Source organism: Somniosus microcephalus, chromosome 6, assembly GCF_052327205.1.
Source record: "Somniosus microcephalus isolate GS21.2 chromosome 6, FLI_Smic_1.0, whole genome shotgun sequence".
Taxonomy (NCBI): Eukaryota; Metazoa; Chordata; class Chondrichthyes; order Squaliformes; family Somniosidae; genus Somniosus; species Somniosus microcephalus.
This window is the reverse complement of record NC_140992.1, coordinates 247,414,290-247,435,951: the sequence shown is the minus strand read 5'-3', so window position 1 is coordinate 247,435,951 and position 21,662 is coordinate 247,414,290. Positions and strand designations below refer to the sequence as shown.

General features: G+C 41.8%; 1 protein-coding gene across 1 annotated transcript in view; it reads left to right on the top strand.

Annotated features, from left to right (window-relative positions):
* The window catches only part of pmfbp1 (polyamine modulated factor 1 binding protein 1), an 840,874-nt gene that overhangs the window by 347,306 nt on the left and 471,906 nt on the right, over positions 1-21,662 (top strand). Inside the window, 3 exon segments of the mRNA XM_085991731.1 lie at positions 2,884-2,958; positions 17,170-17,253; positions 17,556-17,702. Of these exon segments, the coding sequence (XP_085847857.1) occupies positions 2,884-2,958; positions 17,170-17,253; positions 17,556-17,702 (306 nt within the window).

The window sequence follows — 21,662 nt, the reverse complement described above, 5'->3', positions numbered from 1 at the left end:
AGTAAACAAGTCTGGCAGTTATAAAGGCATAGATGAGGGTTTCAGCAGCAATTGGGCTGAGATAGATGCAAAGATGGGCAATGTTACAGAGATGGAAGTTGGCAGTCTTTGTGATGGAGAAGATATGGGATGAGAAGCTTAATTAGGGTCAAACAGGATGGTGAGGTTGTGAATAGTTTGGCTCAGCCTGAGACATTAGCTAGGGAGATGATGAGGACACATTGTGGTTGGGGCTGAAGACATCGATTTTCACAATGTGCAGCTGGAGGAAGTTACAGTTTATCAAAGACTGGATTTTAGAAGACCCAGAAGAGCATATTTCAGTGAAATGGAACTTAGCGTTTGTAATGGAACATGGTGTTTAGTTATTGGTGATTGGTGTTGGTGATTATCAGAAGTATATGGAACTACAGAGGACTGTTGCAAAATGATAAACAACAACGTACAAGGTGAAACTGTAATTATGAGCAAAAAAATATTGTACAGAAAAACCAAAGACTAAGAAAATATCTTTCATGACCAGAGGAGGCAGTTGCATGATTGTTCATAACTGAAGCTGAAACGGATACAACAATGTTTGTCTTTTGTATTCATCAAGAGTAATATCATATAAGCATTTATGAAGTTGTTTCGAGTATGAATACCAACAAGCTATATTAAAATTTTGAAAATCCTCAAAGTTTTGTGTGTCTAATTAAGTAGCTCCTTAACCTTTGCAACAATCGTTTTGTTGGACATAAATTGGAACATCATGACAGTTCTGTTTAATAGTGTAAATTGTCTTGCCTGTCTTCGGATTTTGTACTAGCACAAGAAACATCAGTCAGTTTACAGCTAATTGTATTAAAATAAGTTTCTGATATTGTTTAAATGTTCACACAATTTCTGAGTGTTTACTCTGGTATATACTCAGTTATCTACTTGCCCATATAGAATGGATGTCAAAAGCTTCCGGGCAACGCTGTTACAGAAGTGCATTTAAAGGTCCCTATAATAAGATCTGTAACAATATTCTTAAGGATGTTTGTGAACTCTTTTTCTTGCTTTTGTATTGTTGCTGTTTTCATAGACTTTGTGCCAAATGTTTTGGCACTATGCTGTAATTGTTTTGGTGTACGTGTGAGATTGAGACAATGGGTTTTCCATTTCTGCAGCATGGTACCTCTGCCCTTCAACAAGGTCTTACAACTTCTGGAATATTCTATCACAATTAGTGCTCTATTATGGATCTTGCTCTCATACACTTAGTAATGTTTTCAGGCAGAGGAAGACCTCCGGTCATCTAGCCCGTCTATCCACAGTATTTCCTTGGTGCATTTCGAATAACCCTAAATCCCATTTGTTGACAAGAACCTGTCTAGTTCCTTCTTGAAACTCATTGAGGTTTTTTATTCTACCACCTGAGCTGGTAACCTGTTCCATCATTTTAGTATAAAAGGATCCTGCTTCATTTCCTATTTTCTTTTGTTGTCCTTAATTTATAAATATGACCCCTAGTCCTTAAATTCTGTACATGACATAAAATTTGTCCAATTTGCCCAAACCTTTCATAATTTTAAACACTTCTACCATATGCCTTCTTAGTCTTCTCTTTTCAAGAGGGAAAAGACTCAGGGTAGTCAATCTTTCTTCATACGTCATTCCTTTAAGTTCTGGGATCAACTGTGTAACCCTTCTCTGTACCCCTTTAACAACTGACTATCCTTTTGGAAACAGGGAGATCAAAACTGCATGCAGCACTCCAGATGTGATCGCACCAGGGCCAAGTACAGTTTTACAATGAATTTATATGTTATACACCATGCTATGCATCCCAACATTCTGTTTGATGTTACAGCTTAGGAACATTGTGCTGATAATTTTAGCGACCGGTCTGTTAAAACCTCAAGATCTTTCTCCTGCACCAATACCTCAAGTACATTCCAGTTTAGCACATAATCTAACCAACCATTTGCCATTTCATTTTAATACCTTGCCATCCAACTCATGAGCTTGGACCTTATGTAGTAACCTATTATATGGGAGAGTGTTAAATGCTTTCCTGAAATCTAGGTAGATAATATCCACTATCTCTTCCCTATCTGCTAGGTCTGTCATCTTAAAAAAAATCCAATAAATTAGCCAAGCATGATCTTACAACTAAAACCCTACTGACTGTCTCGGATTAACTCATGACCTTCAAGATATCCCCTTATATTATTCCTCATAATATTTTGAAACATCTTCCTGACAATGGAAGTAAGATTTACAGGTCTGTATTTGATTGTTCATCCCTCACCCTTTATTTAAGATGGGATATTTATGCAGAAGGTAGCTTCTGTAGCTTGACTTTTGCCACATGAAAGTTTAATTTATATTTTGTTCAAAAATGTTGCAAAATAATCTTTCTCAGTGTCCTTGATAGAAACTTTAGATATATGCAAATAGATTTGTCCGATATATTGCACAAAGTGGCAATGTTGATGAAGCTCATCATTATTTCATGATTCATCAACATGAATAACTATGATATAAGCACTCTTTATTTAGGAGTGTTGACAGAGAAACTCTGATTTATCATATTAACTTAAATATTGTTGGAGGTAAAGCCTCCTAAATGTCTTACAATGTAGGTATCATAAAGGCTTATGAATTACAAAAAATGGCACCTTACTGGATCTACTCCCTCTCCAATAATTGGTTGAATTGTTTTTAATTCATGCTCAGTTAATTTGGAGATTCTGATACAGTAAGCTACTGCATAATTACTGGCAGTTGGAAAGTAGGGCCCACCGACTATCATGACATACACATATCAGATTAATCTCCATAAAGTTTCCATTGAATTATTTTTTAAATTACTAGCGGTTCTTCAAGTCAAAATATGTCTATTTGTGTTCACAGCTTGGAAGTCCTTACACGACACTTCAAGAAAACCAAATTCAATCCTTCAGAGCCAATAGTCTACTGAAAGCTGAGGTAAAAAAATGTATTGCAATCATTTTTGGAGCAGGGGAGTATAAATTGTATTACAATAGCATTCTGGGAATACAGTGTGTTGTCAACAAGTGGAATTAATTGTACTGGTTGAGAATTGATATTTTTCAGAAAGTAGTCATAGATGAATATTACATTTTTCCACATCGGTGCATTGAGGGCAATATAGCAATAGTGATAATTACAGGTGATAACCATATTGATTTTTTAAATAATTTTTGGAAAATCAAATTAAGAACAACAAAACTGTTTTCCAAATGAAAATTGCAAGCCTGAGTGAATGGACATAAACTTAACTTGCCTTGTATCTATTGCACTTTCTTTCTGACATGCTGCAATATTTTAAATCAGTTTTGAATGGACATCAACAACAGGTTCAGAAACTCAATGAAAATTGGTCAATTTTGCAGATGATAGGAGGAACAATGGAATCAGAGACAACTCAAACTATAAAATAAATTGGACATAATATGTAACTGGGCAGAACAATGACAGATAAAATGTAATATAGATAAGTGTAAAGTACAGTACTACACATAAGAAGGAAAACTGGGAGACACATACTCCATGAAAAGTGTTGTAATAGCAAAAGGTGAATTCGAAAGAGACCTAGGTGTCTTAGTAAACTTGAAACACAACATGTCCAACCAATGCAGAGCAGTAATTAAGCAAATACAATTGAATTTTATTGCCAAAACAGTAGTGAGGAAGTCATGATGGAACTGTATAGTGCCCTGATCAGATTGTACCTTGTGTACTGTGTCTAGTTCTGGTCACTGAGACGCAAGGGAGCCATTCATGTGCTAGAAGCAGTGCAGAGACTGATCCTAGTGTCAGATATCTTATGAGGAAAGACTGGGGAGGCTTGGGCTTGTTAAAATATCTTTAAAAAATATATATGGTAGTAAATGGTATGGAAAAGGTAAATCCTGAAAGTCACTTTACACTAAATTGAGAGAGTAGGACAAGGGAACACAGGTTCATACTAGTAAAGTTAGAACTGATATCAGAAGGTTCTTTACATAAAAAGTGATCAGTACATGGAATGGGCTCCCATATAGAGTACTGAAGGCAAAATTCTGGAATCATTTGAGAAGCAATTGGATGTTGCATTGGCAGGGACTTCATGTTCTTTCTTGATGGATGAACTGAGATGGGCAGAATGGCAATCCATATCTCTAATTATCTTCTGACATTATTGTATCTGGGAAGTATTGCTCTATCCACGAACAGTGGAATTGAGTATATCATTGATGATTGAACAAGGCTTGTCAGCTACAAAAATCATTTGTCACTCAGCCATATTTTCCCCATTTGATAATTTTATAGAAAAAATAAAGAGTAGGTAAAGAACGATGTAATGTGGATGGAAAACGCTAATAGACTATTGATCTGTGTTTAACACTGCTCTGAGCACGGCTGCTATCTTAAAATGGATTCATGAAAAGCGATAGAAAAGGCAAATGTTTACAAGCTAGGACCTTGTTGAAAACTAATTTTGAAAAACTGCAGAATTACTCACAGAGACAGGTAATCAAAAAGGGAGTGTTAAATTCCAGATCAAAACGAGTCAGTGATCTTAATAAACTCTAACATATCAAAATTTTGCCACATCAATGACAGAAGAGGAGTTTTCTGTCCAATTCATGTTATAGTGCTATTGGCAGATATCTAGCAATGCAATATCAAGAGGACGTGTGGCCCAGGAATGGACAGGAAATAGGAGGCTTACAGATCACAGCAAAACCGACTCTGGGCATCAGATCTTTCACAGTAGAGCCATCTACCTTGAGGCATAATGGAGGAGCCAAGGTAGATGACTCTATTGAGACATCGCGGGTGTCACCCTCTTTGCTGTACACCACTCCGTTAAGGAGATATCTGAAGCAATATACCACTATATATGCAGCTGCATAAACTTTGACTATTGATTAGTAGCAGAATAAGAGGCAGTTTAAGTTTTATAAAATTGGTAGCTTTTCCAAGGCATTATTAACTATATTCAGATAGCATTCATGCATTTAACATCAATTGTATGGAATACTTAAAGAGGAATATATTATTCCATTAACAGCCTGTATTTATATAGCATCTTTAACGTAAAATATCCCAAGGTGCTTCACAGGAGCATAATCAGACAAAAATGGGCACGGAGCCAAATAAGGTGACATTAGGACAGGTGACCAGGTCACAGAGATAGGTCTTAAGGAGCAGAGCGAGGTAGAAGCTGAGAGGTTTAGGGAGCAAACTCCAGAGCTTGGGGTCAAGACAGCTGAATGCACGGCCCCCAATAGTGCAGGGGATGGACAACAGGCCAGAGTTGGAGGAACACCGAGTTCTCGGAGGATTGAGGGCTGGAGGAGGTTACAGAGTCATTAGAAAGAAATAAAGAAGCCTTGCATTTATGTGGGGTTTACCATGTCCTTGGAAATATCTTAATGCACTTCATATCTAATGAATTACATTTTAGTGAGTATTCACTGTTGTTATGTAGGCAAAGAAGATACAGGGCTATTAGTTCCAAAATAACGGTAAGGAAACTGATTGGAATTGGAAAGATTGGCTAAATGGACCAATGTTCTCTACTGCCCAAAATACTATTATGTTATGAAAGTTGTGCCTGGAGTGGCCACACACTCCATGGTAGTCTGAAGCTCAGTTGGGTGATCATGCGGCACACCACAGCAGTTTCTCCATAGATGTTTTAAACTGAAGGCTGCTTTGCACATGCTTAAATGACTAGATGAAATATTGATGCTCAGATACCAAAATGCATTTAAAGGTAGGCTCTATGTGGTCCAAATCCCTGGGTTTGACAGATGAAAGAGCCCTCAAACTAGCCCTCTGGCAAGCTGATTGCAAATACTTCAGTTCCACTGCACTTGTTCCTCCTCACTTGTGCTATATGCTTCACAAAAGTCCTCCCTCTTGCAATTTAATGACCCGCACAGAGTGGATTTCTCTGTGTTGGTGCTTGACACAACACACAGTGAGGTGCTTGGTTGAGGCTGGAAATGGGTTCTGCCACCTCCTGTTCTTGGGCACGTAGAGGAGCACAAGGCGGCCATATTTTAGAATACTTGGCAGTGCAATATCCCTTGAAACAAAGCTTATGTGGAGGGAATTCTAGTGTGTTATGCTGTAGTGCAGTAGTATATGTCCCTGTAAAGGAGTGAATAAATGAGTAAGTGCAAAGATAAAGAATTAAATTCAAAGTATTATATTAGCCATGAACTTGGGGGAGGTTACTGACCAACCCCTCCTCACTCCTCCTATTACTTTCTGGACTAGAATCTCTATTGCCCTCCCCTTGTAAGGAGCCAAAGATCGTAGCTGGTCTTCTGAACAGCAGGTCTTTCTCCTTTGCAGATCTGTAAATCCTGCAGCAGCAGTTGATCAACAGGTAAGCTCCCAATCATGGGTATTTTCCTTGCTCACAATAACACTGACTCTGTAAATATGTAATGAACCTGCCTGGCAGGAAACTGACTGGATTGGATTGGGCACTCGCTTTACACTTTCCATTGTAGTCAATGGAAAGTAAAATCGGGCAGAGTGCGAACGGGTGCTTGATCCAATCCTGTCAGTTTCCTGCCACGCGGGTTAGGTTAAAATTCTCCGCTGGTCGTCTTTGTCAAAAATCAAGGTCATTCGCACAGCTGCTGCTCAATTTTCCCTCTCTCCTCAGCTCCCAGTTCTTTTTCCTGCTGTTCACCCAGCTGAGCCTTCACGCATCTTATTCTCGGATATATCTCCCCTCAGCTCTTGGAGCACTCACGTGTCTAATGAGCCAAACATCTGCTCCCTTGATCTTCTCCTGCCCCACCCAATTGCAGTTCCTATTTCTTACTGACATCATCAACCTGTCTGTCCTCCAGTACTTTCTCCATCTCCTTCAAAACCCACCCATAACTCCATCTCTCCAACTACCAGCCAATCTCCAACCTTTTACACTCCAAAATTCTCTAACCAGTCATTACATCATAACTACACTCTCGAAGAGAAACAGTTGTGCATTTTTCATATTAATTACCTCTCCTCTGACTATGGATCCACAACCAATATAAACTTGTCCTGAGAAGCTAATCCTTTTTAGGTAAGCTTTTAAAATAACTTGGCTAGGCCATTTGCGTATAAAAATAGACAAATAAGCCAAAACCATGACAATGCCTGATAATCATAAATGAGATTATCAACCTTAATTATGAGAAGTATAATTTAAAGTGATAGTTTGAGGAGGGGGGTTAATGTGGAATTGGAACCTCTAGATTTGAAAAGAAGAGTAATTAAAGCCCCAAACAGTAATAGCCTGGATCCACTGATGGAATGCTACAGATCTGTTACTGCACAGCCACAAATGTTGTCAATCTAAGGAACACATGAGTGGGAAAGTGAATTGGAGATCGATTCATAGCAAATCTCTTTGGAGAAATTGTCACTAAATATTTAGAAAGACTATAATAACAGCCCTACTGGATGTGTATTAGCTATATGGTTGAGGAATCACAAGCAATAGTTTTCAGATCAGGACGTTAAAGGAAGTCTTGTTCCTCTTAATTGCAGCATAATCATAAATGTTATAATTATTCCTTGTGTCAGTTTTTATGCTCAGTCCAGTGGTGTCATCTGTTGTTAGAACCACCCAAGGGAAAATAGAAAATAAAAGAACTGCTCCTCAGGAACAGGAATCGATACTATCACCAGTATGTAGAGTAGATCAACTTAATGGATTGTTACTTTAATATCTAAATATTGTGGAAGTACTGTCTGCCGCTGACATCATCAAAGTTAATTTGTGTGAAAATGGTGATCGTTTGCACAACCAGGGGGACACCTGAGATGTGTGGTTGAGTCTTAATATCCTCTAAAGTGTCCTAGCCAACTAATCAATTATAAAACTATGACATCACTGTAGGAGCACCAACACCTCAAGGACTGCCACAATTCCAGAAGAAAGCCCACAGCCTTCTCAGGGCAACCAGGAATGGACAATAAAATATGATCTTGCTACTGTCGCCCATATCCTGAGAATAAATTTTTAAAATTAATTTGGAGGACAGTAGAATTTGATGAAGCAACTAAGGAATCACAGAAGGAACTAGACAATATTTTCAAGTGGGCTGAATGATGACAAATGAAATGAAAAGTGCAATGTCTTACACATTGGAAGAAAAAATGAGAGGCATGATTAGGGAAGAGGCTGAAAGAAATCCGAGAGTGATGATAGATCCAGTCATTGCTGAACAGTAATTTACAAAGCAATCAGAATACTGAGCAATGTCGCTCCGTGCCTGGTGGACATGGTATTTTGGGACCCTCCAGCCATTGGCTAGAAAGAGAACTTTCCTCCTCGCCCTCTCTTACAGCTAGACCCCATGAAGGCTTCAGAGACCTGAGAGTCTCAACATCTCTGTGCAGCAAAATTTGTCCAGGAGGCAATTCAGCCTTTCTTTAAGAGATGCATTGGCGCTTTAAATAGGCCTGCTGGAAATTGCAATCCGCAAATGGGCGGGTTTGGTAACGTGACCGTGAATCAGATGGGAAACCCTCTCATGAGATTCTAATGAGGCCCGGGAGATAAAATACCCCACGCTTGTTTTCCAGGGCAGCAGTTAAGTATTAAACTCATCCCGCTACCCAGCTGTCCAAACCCTGCTCTGAGTTAAAATTGGGGGCAATGAAACTTGTGTGGTTTATATATTAAGTAGAACCCTGAGATTATGATGCAGTTTAGAAGACCATGGGGGGGAAAATTCGGTTGATTAGTGCCTCCAGGGGGTGCTAGCAACTTAGCGCCCGAGCGCAGTGATTTTAGCGGCGCTCATGAAATTGTTTTGCGGTGGCGTTAAACACTACCGTCACGATCTCCTGCGCCCGCAGATTGTGACGCCATGCAAGCGTGTAGCGCCCCGGACCGGAAATTGATTTGCAGCCCCTGCCGCTAGGAACGACAGGTAGAGGGGAACGTTTTAAAGTCGGGAAGGGGCTGGGGGAGCGCTATTTAAAGGTGTGCACTTCCTGTTTTTTCTTGTCGGCAAAATTTTTGGTATATACAAGTTGAGAGGTAGAGAGACGTCTAGAGAGATTTAATGCTGTCCCAAGGAGTTTTGGTCCTGAGCACCACTTTTCAGGTTCCTATTTATCCGAGCTTCATATTTAGCACATTTAGAAAATTTTATGAGGGCTGTACTAACTAGGGTCGTCGTCCTCCAGCTTCACCTTCAGAGGCGCAGAGAGAGAGTGGCAAACGTGGCCAGAGGCCAACAGGCTTCTGCACAGGAGACCTTACCCTCCCAGGGTATTCCGGGAGCAATTCTCCAATATTCATTTGTCTGAGGAGCTGCGTTTCAGAAGGCTGCGCTTCAGCAAGGAGGTGGTCACTGAGCTCTAACACCTCCTGCAACCAGATCTGCAGCCTCAGCTCAGGACCAGGATTTCTCTGTCAGTGGCAGTGAAGGTGACGGTGGCTCTGAATTTCTATGCCAGCGGCTCCTTCTAGGCTTCAACTGGGGACATAGCGAATATCTCCCAGTTTGCTGTCCATTGCTGCATCTGGGAGGTGACAAATGCTCTGTACAAAGTGAGAAGGCAGTACATCTCTTTCCCCATGACCCGGGACAAACAGCGTGAACGCACATGTGGCTTTGCTCGGATAGCAGGCTTCGCCATGGTTCAGGGCACCATTGCCTGCACACGTGAGGCATTGCGGGCATCTCATGAGAATGCAGAGGTGTTCTGAAACCTCAAGGGCTTCCATTCTCTGAATGTCCAGTTGGTGTGTGACCACAGACAGCGCATCCTCACTGTCAATGCCTGCTATCCTGGCAGCAGCCACGATGCTTTTATCCTGCGCCAGACTGGTGTCCCAGACCTCTTCCAACCACCGCGTCAACCTAGTGGATGGCTCCTCGGGAACAAGGGTTATCCACTCTGCACCTGGCTGATGACACCGCTCTGTAACCCCAACACTCTTGCTGTGCTCCAATACAATGAGAGCCATAGCGCCACCAGGAACCTCATTGAGCAGACGATCGACGTCTTGAAACAACGGTTCCGGTGTCTTGACCACTCTGGAGGAGCCCTGCAGTACTCCCCCGAGCAAGTCTCGCTTTTCATTGTTGTGTGCTGCATGCTTCACAACCTTGCAATTATGAGGACCCAGCCATTGCCACCAGGGATTGGTGCACCACCTCAGGAGGAGGGAGAGGAGGAGGATGAGGCAGAGGCAGAGGAGGAGGATGAAGAGGAGGATTAGCAGCACCAACGTGGGATGGAGGTGCACAATGTTGCCTCTGCAAGGGCCGTCCGTGAATGCCTGATAAGACACCGCTTCTAACATGACAGAGAAGATAGCTTCTGGGATGAAGAAGCACATCATTGCAAGCATCCCACAGCCCCTATTACATAGAAACATAGAAGATAGGAGCAGGAGTAGGCCATTCGGCCCCTCGAGCCTGCTCCGGCATTTAATGCGACCCCTAGTTTTGGACTCCCCCGCCATCGGGAACATCCTTCCTGCATCTAGTCTGTCTAGTCCTGTTAGAATTTTATAAGTTTCAATGAGATCCCCTCTCATTCTTCTAAACTTCAGCGAATATAAGCCCAATCGACCCAATCTCTCCTCATACGTCATTCCTGCCATCCCAGGTATCAGTCTGGTGAATCTTTGCTGCACTCCCTCCATGGCAAGAACATCCTTCCTCAGATAAGGTGACCAAAACTGCACACAATACTCAAGGGGGGAAAAATTCAGTTGGTAGCGCCTCCCGTTAGCGCCTTAAGAGGGCGCTAAGTGGGGCGCAAACCAACTAGCGCCTGGGCGCTGCACTGCCTACGCCTCCCACAAAATTCAGCGGGAGGTTAGTGGTGCCGCTAACCGGTAGCACCCCGCGGCGCTGCGCCGCTGGCGATGACATCATTGGTGTGCGCAACGCCCCGGCCACGATCTTCGGGAGCGCCCCCTGATTTACTGCTGGACGCTATGTCCGACGGGGTCAGGGGGGCGTACCTGCGGCCGGGGAGGCGCAATTTAAAGGCGAGATGCGGGGCGGCTATTTTTGTTGGCCGCCTGCCAGCACCTGCCTGCGCTCCCTATTCCCCGGCCTCTTCCAAGAGCCCGGCACTTCTCTTGGGTGCCGGACTCTTTTGCCTGCACTCCCGGTCCCCGGGGGCCCAGCTGGGCCCCGGGTCGCGCTGCACAAGGCCCCTCCCCTTTAAGAAGGGGAGGAAGGCCTGCAATACCACGGCGCGATGTGCCGCAGCGTGTGGCGCTGCAGCACGTAGCGCCACGATATTCACTCGCAGCACCCCAAGAGGGAGGCAGGGCGCTTCCAGTAGCGCTCCGCTTCCCTCTTGGGGTGCAACCACTCAATTTCCGGCGCGGGGGCGCTAATTTTTAGCGCCCCGGCAAAGTTAGTGCCTCAATTGGGGCGCTACTCAATTTTTAGCCCAAGGTGTGGTCTCACCAAGGCCCTGTACAACTGCAGCAAGACATCCTTGCTCCTGTAGTCGAATCCTCTCGCTACGAAGGCCAACATACCATTTGCCTTCTTAACCGCCTGCTGCACCTGCATGTTTACCTTCAGCGACTGGTGCACAAGGACACCCAGGTCTCGTTGCACTTCCCCTTCTCCCAGTCTATTGCCGTTCAGATAATAATCTGCCTTCCTGTTTTTGTCACCAAAGTGGATAACCTCGCATTTATCCACATTATACTGCATCTGCCCAATCACCCAACCTGTCCAAATCATACTGGAGTTTTTCAGCATCCTCCTCACAGCACACACGCCCACCCAGCTTTGTGTCGTCTGCAAACTTGGAGATATTGCATCTAGTCCCCTCGTCTAGATCATTAATATATATATTGTGAATAGCTGGGGTCCTAGCACCGATCCCTGCGGTACCCCACTAGTCACTGCCTGCCACTCGGAAAAAGACCCGTTTATTCCAACTCTTTGCTTCCTGTCTGCCAACCAGTTCTCTATCCAAGTCAGTACCTTACCCCCAATCCCATGTGCTTTAACTTTATACGCTAATCTCTTATGCGGGACCTTATCGAAAGCCTTCTGAAAGTCCAAATACAACACATCCACCAGTTCTCCCTTATCTATTCTACCAGTTACATCCTCAAAAAATTCCAGTAGATTAGTCAAGCACGATTTACCTTTTGTGAATCCATGTTGACTTTGTCCGATCTTGTCACTGTTTTCCAAGTGCTCTGCTATTACATCTTTTATAATTGCCAGGCAAAGCTCCAATGAGTCAAATCAGCAAAGCTGTAAAGTGACAATAACATTTATTATTTATATTACAAACTCTGTCTTACTTATTCAGGACATACAATTAGAAACAAACCCAACAATTCATAAACTAACAAAACTCGTTCTCATAACATCGAGACATCCATCCCCTGCGCACTTCCTCCCTTCCCACCCTACTGCTCCTCCGTAATGTGGCCCCAGTGGCTGCAGCAAGGCTGGCGGAAGGCTGCTGAATGTTGGATCCAGAGACTGCAGGTGACCTTGAAGGATGCCTTCGACCAGCTCTGGGCCTGGAGGGCCCAGCTGCAGACTGCACCAACTCTGTATGTGCAGCAGCAGTCTGGGCTGGCTGGGTTACAGGCTGTGGCAAGTGCAATGGCGGAGTGGCAGTGGTGGGAGCAGGAATGCTGTCATCCTGAGAGAGGACAGCACCTTCCTGCTCGACTGACACACTGCCACTCCTACGGGGCAATACATCAGCATCCGGAGCAATCTGCCTGTCCTCCTCCCGTCCACTGGATCTCTCTTCGGTTATGTGAAAGCTTGGCCTGCAAGAAAAAGGACAGCATATGAGTGAGTGTGCAGCCATGTGTTTGGCTGATGTGCCTACCATAGTTGAAAAGCCGTTAATGTCTGCAAGGTGTGGGATGTGCATGTGAATTTTATGAGATGGCCATAGTTGTTGGATGAGTGTTGGGCATTTGGGTATTTTACACCGTCTGGGCACAGAGTGAAGTTGAGATGGTGGGATGTAGAGGTATTGAAAAGCAGGTACTCACCCTGACCACCCGAGTGAGGTCGTTGAACTTCTTACGACACTGTGTATGTGTCCTTGGCACCAGGCTCCGCGATGACACATGCTGGACCACCTCCCTCCAGACTCTTCTAAACTCCTGGGGCAATGGCCCCCTGCCACTCTTTGGAAAGAGCACTGCCCGTCGCCATTCAACTGCGCTAACCAGAGCCACCAATGCCTGGTCGCAAAAGTGCCGAGCTCTCTCCCTGGGTCTCTGAGTATCCAACACTAGTTTAAGCTCAATAGTAGTTAGGTGTTTGCAGGCCGAGGTTCAAAGCTGCAATGAGCAGGGTGTGGCAGGGCAGCAAGATGGCCCCTTCCCTTTAAGAACTGGACAGCGCCAGTCTGTCTGAGGTAGTGCCTCGCTCCCCGACGTTAGCGCCTTAAGAGAAGCGTGTAGCGCCTGATTTAGCGTTCAAATCACCTCCAGGGGCGATAGAGGCGAATTTTGCAGTTGGCGGCAGCGCCCGGCCGATATTAGCACCCCAAAATGAGTGATGCACAATTTTTCACCCCATGTTTTGCTATATATTGTGTAATTTTGTCATTGTTGCTGAATTTAGCATCATATCGGTGAGACGTTGTCATTTTGCTGTCCTGAGGCCAGTTATGTATTTGATTTGTTTTTCTGCATGTCATGTGACAGGAAAGGATATTTGAAATATTAGTGCAAGCAAAATTGCTATTCCTGATGAGCAGAGAGGATTTGACCGAAAATACACTGGGGGAGAAATTCGGTGGGCGGCGCCACCAGTTAGCGCCTAAAGAGGGCACTCAGTGGCTTTAGCGCCACTGGCCACGCCTCCCGCGATATTTAGCTGGGGCGCTAATGGCGGCGTTCGCCTGTTGCGCTGCGCCGCCACCGATGACGTCATCGGTGTGCGCAGCGCCCCGCTACCGCCCCGATCGCGATATTTGGCAGCGACCGCCTCTGTAGCGCCGCTCGCTAATCGCGCCCGGTTCACGGGGCCTACCTGTGGCGGCAGTGGCGCAAATTAAGGTGGAGGTGCGGGGCGGCCGTTTTTTTCGGCGGCCGCCTGCCAGCACCTTCGTCCCCGGCCTCCTGTTCTCCCCCCCGCGGCATTGCCGGCTGTTTTCCGAGAGCCCGGCACTTCTCCTCGGTGCCGGGCTCTTTTGCCGGCACTCGCGATCGCTCATCGCGCTGGTGCAGGCCCCTCCCCCTTAAGAATGGGAGGAAGGCCTGCAGTACCGCAGCAGCGCCCTAAGAGGGACGCGGAGCGCCTCGAGCCTCGCCCTGTGTCCCTCTTGGGGTGCTCAAGCTGAATTTCCGGCGATCGCTGCTGCTCCGATCGCAGCGCAAAATCTGGCGCCCAGGCGAGCTTGGCGCCCCGTTTGCGGCTCCACCCAATTTCTCCCCCACTGTCTTATACAGGGAACTAACGTATGAGGGTATGATTGAAATAATTGCTGTTGTTTTGGGTATAAATGGTCTTGTATTCCCCAAAAGAGTGTTCACTGATTATAAAGAAAAATGTCATAACAGATATTTTGACTACTGGTTAGTTGGTGGAATGACGATGACTTCTTGCTTAAATCATAGCCCTGGGGCATTGCGATGGTATGTTTCCTTTCATGAACTTTTGGCTACTACATGCAGTTGAGAAAAATGAAGGTTGCAATCAACAATTTTTCGTATTAAATAGTGCCAAAATGTTGCAGCATTGATTGCTGGGTCATCATTGCAATATTGGCAGAGTCAACTCAAGGTTCACAACTATCCAGTCAATCTACATGACATTTCTATGTTCTTCTTAGTCTTCATTCCTTAGTGTACAGTCTATTAAAGCACTTCTGTATGGCAAAATTCACTTTCAAATAGAGGTGCAGGTTTTAACATTGGCCCTGGGACTAATGCGAATTTATCTTAAGATGTTGCTATTTTTATATATTTTATGAATTGCTCTGTAGAATTGCACTATTCTAAATATTTAATATTCAGCGATTGAAAGTACATTTAATAATCATGCCGAGATTGTAACTCTGTAGTCTTCTATAGTAAACCTTTGCAAGTTAACAACACTTCTAATTTGAGATCCCTACTTTTTTAAAGATCAATTTAAAATTAATGTTACGTATACAAATATTGTCCTGTCAATCAACCACTCCACTATTCAGTAAGCAACCACTTACTTTGTTTTTACCCTCCTAATTCAACCACTTGCCCGGTAAATAGGTGTGGTATTTTAAATTGAACCTTGATGGAAATACAGGATCAACTGTAGTATACTGAGAGGATCAGCTAGTTGTAGCATGGCTGTGCAGTTACCGTAGATGATCCTCCCAGGATTCTGGAGCAGATCCTGCTACTGATCGAAGCGATTAAGTGCACAATAAGCAATGGATTTTTCAGAACATTAAGAAAGAGTCAAGAACAAGAAAAGACCTTTCAGCCCATCAAGGTAATCCCTCTAATATTTTGACTCACCCAGCCTACCATCTCCAACAAGTAAACGTTTAGCCCCATTGATATTCAGTGGGGTTAACATCGTCAAATCCTACACTATCAACATCCTGGGGGTCACCATTAATCAGAAACTTAACTGATCCAGCCACATAAAATACTGTGTCTACAAAAGCAGGCCAGTGGTTGGGTATTCGGTGGAGAGTGACTCCCCTCCTGACTCCCCAAAGCCTTTTCACCATCTACAAGGCACAATTGTGGAGTGTGATGGAATACTCCCCACTTGCCTGGATGAGTGCAGCTCCAACAACACTCAAGAAACTCGACACCATCCAGGACAAAGCAGCCCGCTTGATTGGCACCCCATCCACCACCTTAAACATTCACTCCCTCCACCACCGGCATACTGTGGCTGCAGTGTGTACCATCTACAAGATGCACTGCAGCAACTCGCCAAGGCTCCTTCGACAGCAACTCCCAAACCCACAACCTCTACTGCCTAGAAGGACAAGGGCAGCAGGCGCGTGGGAACACCATCACCTCCAAGTTCCCTTCCAAGTCTCTCACCATCCTGACTTGGAAATACATCGCCATTCCTTCATCGTCACTAGGTCAAAATCCTGGAACCCCCTCCCGAACAGCACTATGGGAGTACATTCACCACAGGGACTGCAGCGGTTCAGTAAGGCGGCTCACCACCACCTTCTTGAGAGCAATTAGGGATGGGCAATAAATGCTGGCCTTGCCAGCGACGCCCACATCCAGTGAACAAATAAAAGAAATTCAACTGCATTTCAAATTTTTATCGCCCTTTGTGTGAAGATTTTTTAAAAATTAGTTGTTCACAAATTTAGTTTATGTCCTGTTTTATTGGCCTGATTACAAGTAATATTCGGGTTCTTTTAGTCTGTCATTTAATACTTTATATACCTCAATTATGTAATCCCCAGTCAGGGCTGAATAAAAGGGATCTGTATAAAAAACATTTTAATTTTTTAAAGCATTCTAGATTATTAACTGAATATAATGTTTTAAGATACATTCTCCATTTCACTGCTTTAAAATGCCTACATGCTTTTTAATTGCTACTTCTCCCCAGCCCTGCATAGGTCTGATGATTCTAAACTTTAATTTATCATTCATTTAGCTTAATAGTCACTTTTGTATTCAGTAATGACTCAATCCATCTTAACAAACTTATTTTATACACATATTAAGCAAGTAAATCTATTTAGAGAGAATGGCCAAAAAATATTTTTCTCTATATGTTTATGGTACATAGTGCAATCATTTTTTAAGTTCCCTGACTGGTTTAATGGTATTTTAATTTGAGTTGTAGTGCATTGCTTTAATTGTATGAGAGAAGATATTCTGAATACTGTTCAGTTAGATTGATCTTTTAGTTTCTTTTATCAGAGAGATTTGTGGTTTTATTCCTCAGCTAAACCAAGATGAAGAGGCCATTGACTTGCTTTCTTTAGCCCTCTGCCCGATTTTGTGGATTCAGTCAGGTTTTGCGATACTTAACAGTGATCAATAAAGGGCAGATGGTAATGAAGAGTTACCTTTCAATGCAGAGCTGGGGAAATGGGACCTTGCTTAGCTGTATGGCTGCGGCAGTGGTTTTCTTAGCAGATCAATATCTTGTCTTGTCTTGCTAATTGCTCATTGGTTGACATTCGTGGATTCTTTCTTGAAATGTAAACTCTTTCCAGCTCGAGCGACGTGATGGTACAATCCTGCATCTCCGTAAAGAGGTCCTCCTTTTACAAGAGAAAAGAGATGGGTTAACAGCTGAGGTACCTTAAATATTTTTCATCTGTTCTTTAATTCTAAAACAAATGATTTATAATACAGAAATGTATTACAGGAAGCTAAATGGATTAGGCTGATTTGAATCTAGACTGCAAAGGACATCAATAGTATTGGCTTTACTGCTCAGTGCCACCATATTGGCTTCCTCAAGACTTAAGCACAGTCACAAAATATAAAGTATTGTGATTCTGCCAATATTTCCTTTTGAGTTTTTAATATAGTCTAGCACTGTGACAATAGAACATAATAAAAATTTAGTATCTATAATTTGTGTGCGGATTGGTAGTTGGATGTACAGGAGAGAAGGATTTACCATCTGCAGGCAGAGCTAAGAGAAGGAGAAGCTAAGCTGGAACAAAAGCAGAGCTGCCTGCAACAGCTGAAAGAGGAGCTGGATACCACCAAGAAGCTGCACAAAGAGGTCCAAAAACAGGTAGGCATTTACTGTACCCTCAGGCTTTAGGCCTTAATCTGCAAAGTAACCTGATTGTAGCTTGCATGTATAAAATATATTCAGCTCTGCATTAGCTGAAATTATTGCTGTCATATATCTAAATCAATTTAGACATCGGGCATTTTCTATTTCAATAGGAAGCATGCACATCTGTCTGGTTCTTTTTGGGGGGAAGGAATACGGTAATTTGCTAAATTTAAAAAAAAAACTTGAAAATTGTTTTATTTATATTCAAAAAATTACTACAAGGCCCTTTAAATTTCAGTACTGAAATGATTTGCTTTACCCAAGATGTGAGAAATATACAGAATCAAAAAATGTTGGTGCCAGTATGCTGAATTTTTGGACTATTAAAATAAAAATGCTGCGACCAACAGTCTATCCAACTTGTGTAGTATTTTAGCTAACGTACTAGTTTATTGAACCTTTGACTGCCAAAGTTCCTCAGCAATGTAAAAATACATCAGTTTTCTTCTGTGTAGAAGATTTTTTAGCTATTTATGTAAATTTGTAATGCCAAATAAAGCCTAAATGAATTGTAACTATAGGCCATTTCTTTATTCATGGTATTCCCTGTATAATCTTTTTTTATTTTTTTAAATCGCGCGATTTTAAGTTTGTTTTAATTATTGTGCAAAATGTGTGAATCCATCATAATGTCGAGTTGTATCAGATGCTTTGCTTGACTACCTACTTTTGACTATTGTACTTTTATTTTTATCTTGTGCTCTTTCCCACAAAGCATTCTTCTTTTTTTAAAGTACTTTAAGTACAAATGACTTCTCATACATAGATCTGTTAGGAAAAACTAGAGTTTACATTGTTACACCACACCATTGTAAAGTTCTGACATTTTATGTCATCTCATGACAGGCTTGATTCACCCTCCATTGAGGTCAGCAATAGCCTCAGTGACCGTGCACACAGATTGAAGCAAGAGGAACAAGCCTCTTTTTCCATTCTTCGATACAGAGCCAGGGACTATGAATAATTCTCTAAATTGATACCACCTGAATAGTACAGCTTACATGGCAATAATTTGATGTTTAGATGATGTTGTAGACTACAAATTAAGTTCAAAGACGTTTATTAGTTAAACCCCAAGATTAGATGACTGTCTGCAAATTGCTAGTTAGTATTTTAATCATACATGGCAACTATTGGTATGAAGTTGTTAACTTCAGCAAGTGAAGGAGAGTGCATAATTCACTGCAATAAAGTCACATGTATATGTAATTCTTAATCAATCGTATAAGTATGGTATTGAACAATGTCATACATGTGCAAAAATTGCATTGATCTGATTTTTTTGTGTGGCATAGTTTAAAAAATAAATGTTATGAATGAATTTTAGATCTGGTATGGTGGTGTTTTGTTGCAGGGGGCTCAGTGATATGCAGTAGAACCTTTTTACACCTTTAGTTGCTATCTTGCCATAATAGATATTGAAACAATTGAATGTGCACTGGCGATTAGGTCTTCACTTTGGTGAAGATATTTTATTTTGGTCTTATTCGGTTAGACAGTGTTTACGTTTTTGTAGGTTGTAGAAGTTGTGTTTCTAGATCAAATGTGTAGCGTAATTTTAGTTACTTTTTGTATTTTTGATGGTCCAGTATGCTTGAAACAGTTGTTGCAAGGCAATTGACTTGGCTCGCACGAAAATCATTATAGTTAAGTTGTTATCTTGCATATATGTGAAATAAATTTCATATTCCACGTACATGAGGTAACAAGCCAGTATACCATACTGTTCTGAGGCACATAAATAGTGTAAAACTAAATAGTGAATACTTGATTATTTTTAAACAAAAATCACTATGTTTTCATATGGTGATAGTTTGGGCATTGCATTAATACAGTGATGCTTAATTTCTGGTTGCTTTAGAGTAGTGATTGACATCAAAATTAAATTCCCCTCATGCAATATAAACTAATTCTATAATCACTTAGATTATTTGATAAATACTATCATAATATTAAAAAAACTTCTAAAGTATTTGTGTTTTAGTAACCTAGTACATTGTTGCCATAGACAGCAGTTTGATCCTGCTTTAGACCATCTCCAAAGCAAGGTTGTGATATCTGGTTATTAGCTGCAAGCAGTTGGTATAGAAAGTAGGAGGAATTAGAAGAATGAGAACTAAACTTATTATTTGCTGTTAAATGTAAATTGATTCCTAGAGGTGACAGGAGATGATTTAATAAGGTTCAAATTCAGGATAGCTCCAGGCAAACTATCCATCGCTGACGAGTCCAAGAACACCACAACCAGGTTTTATATTGACAGATGTTAATAATTGTTGCTTACCAAGGGCCATTCCTCCACTTCTTCCTTTAATTTAGTTTAATTCAGGCCTATGTGAAGCACTTTAACTAAAACTAGGTAGCCTTTGGCACTACTGCATGGCAGATTAAAGTTGCCAATCTGTAGGCACAGAAAGCGAATGTATATATTTTAATGTTACATTAAATAGCTTCAGTGTTACCAATATTTTGATAATTACTGCTCCACTTTTCTTCTAAGTTAGTACCTGAGAATGAATATATAGTTCCGTTGACTTGCAGTAATCTTTGATACAGTATATGGTTTGGCTACAAAATCTGTCTCCAAAATGCTTCCTAATTAAGCTATTGTCTAAGCTGGTCAACATTTAGATTTTGTTTTCCTTTGTTTTGAAATTCTTCAAAGTGTAGTTATGCTGTGCTACAATTGTACAGTATTTGTTTTTGTTGTCCAGAGGCATCTATTCACATTCTGGGTGCTATCATTAGAATATTAAATATGCAGGTTCTTTATAAAGTATTCAGTGAAACTATTTCATAATGAAATCTTGTGTTTCACAACAAAATTTGCAATATGAGCAACTGGCTGATTAAGTTGCACGTAAAATACAAGTCAGATGTTAAATAGAGGAAGACCAGAGCAAGATTAATGTTTACAGGGCAAAGGCAACATGTTACTCAAGATAGCTTAAAGGTATAGAGGACAATTTTAACATAACCCACCCCTTGGGAAAATGACGAGATCGGGTGCAACATTGGTTTTACACCCCACCCGATTTTACTCTCCATTGAAGTCAACAAAAAGTAATATTGGGCAGGGTGTAAAACCGGCATTCCACCCAATCCCATGGGTTTCTGGCCTGCCGAGTTAGGTTAATATTATCCCCATAGCATCCCACAATTTTTAAATCTCTTCCCAAAATAGCATATCTTAAATAAGTGTAAATAACGGATTTGGTTTGGGTGTAGATGGAGGTTAAATACTTAATGATTGGAAGCACTGGTTTCATTGATTTGTGAGGTACGTTCACTGCTCCTTTTGGACAGAACTATACCTAGTAATTTCATTAAAAATGTTATTTCCTTCCATTGCATGGGAAATTAATTGACACCTTTTTTTTCAGAATAAAAGACATTTCACTGTGCTCACAATTATCATACTTAAACAGAAATATATCCTTAAAATTTGCATGTGCCTAATCGGTAATAGAAACTGTCATTTAAAAAAAAAATGCATGGTTAATTATGTTGATCCCGTTGTAAACCTGAAAAGCCACTAATTCGCAAGTGATAAAAGTTGAAACTTCTCTCTTATTCTGTTGAATAAGTGGAAGAATAGGAGTTTAGCCTGTTAATTATATAAAAATTGTGGAGCCGGAGAATATTCAATTTACTCAATCTCCCGACCTGTGCTCCGCACCAGGAATGCCCAATTGTGGAACCAGCCCTAATGTCTTTCTACAACAACAACTTATATTTATATAGTGCCTTTAACGCAGTAAAACATCCGCAGGTGCTTCAAAAGAGGGTTATAAGACAAAATTTGACACTGAGCCACATAAGGAGGGACTAGGACAGGTGAGGTACGTTTTAAAAATTGTCTTAAAGGAGGAGAGAAAAGTAGCGAGGTTTAGGGAGTGAATTCCAGAACTT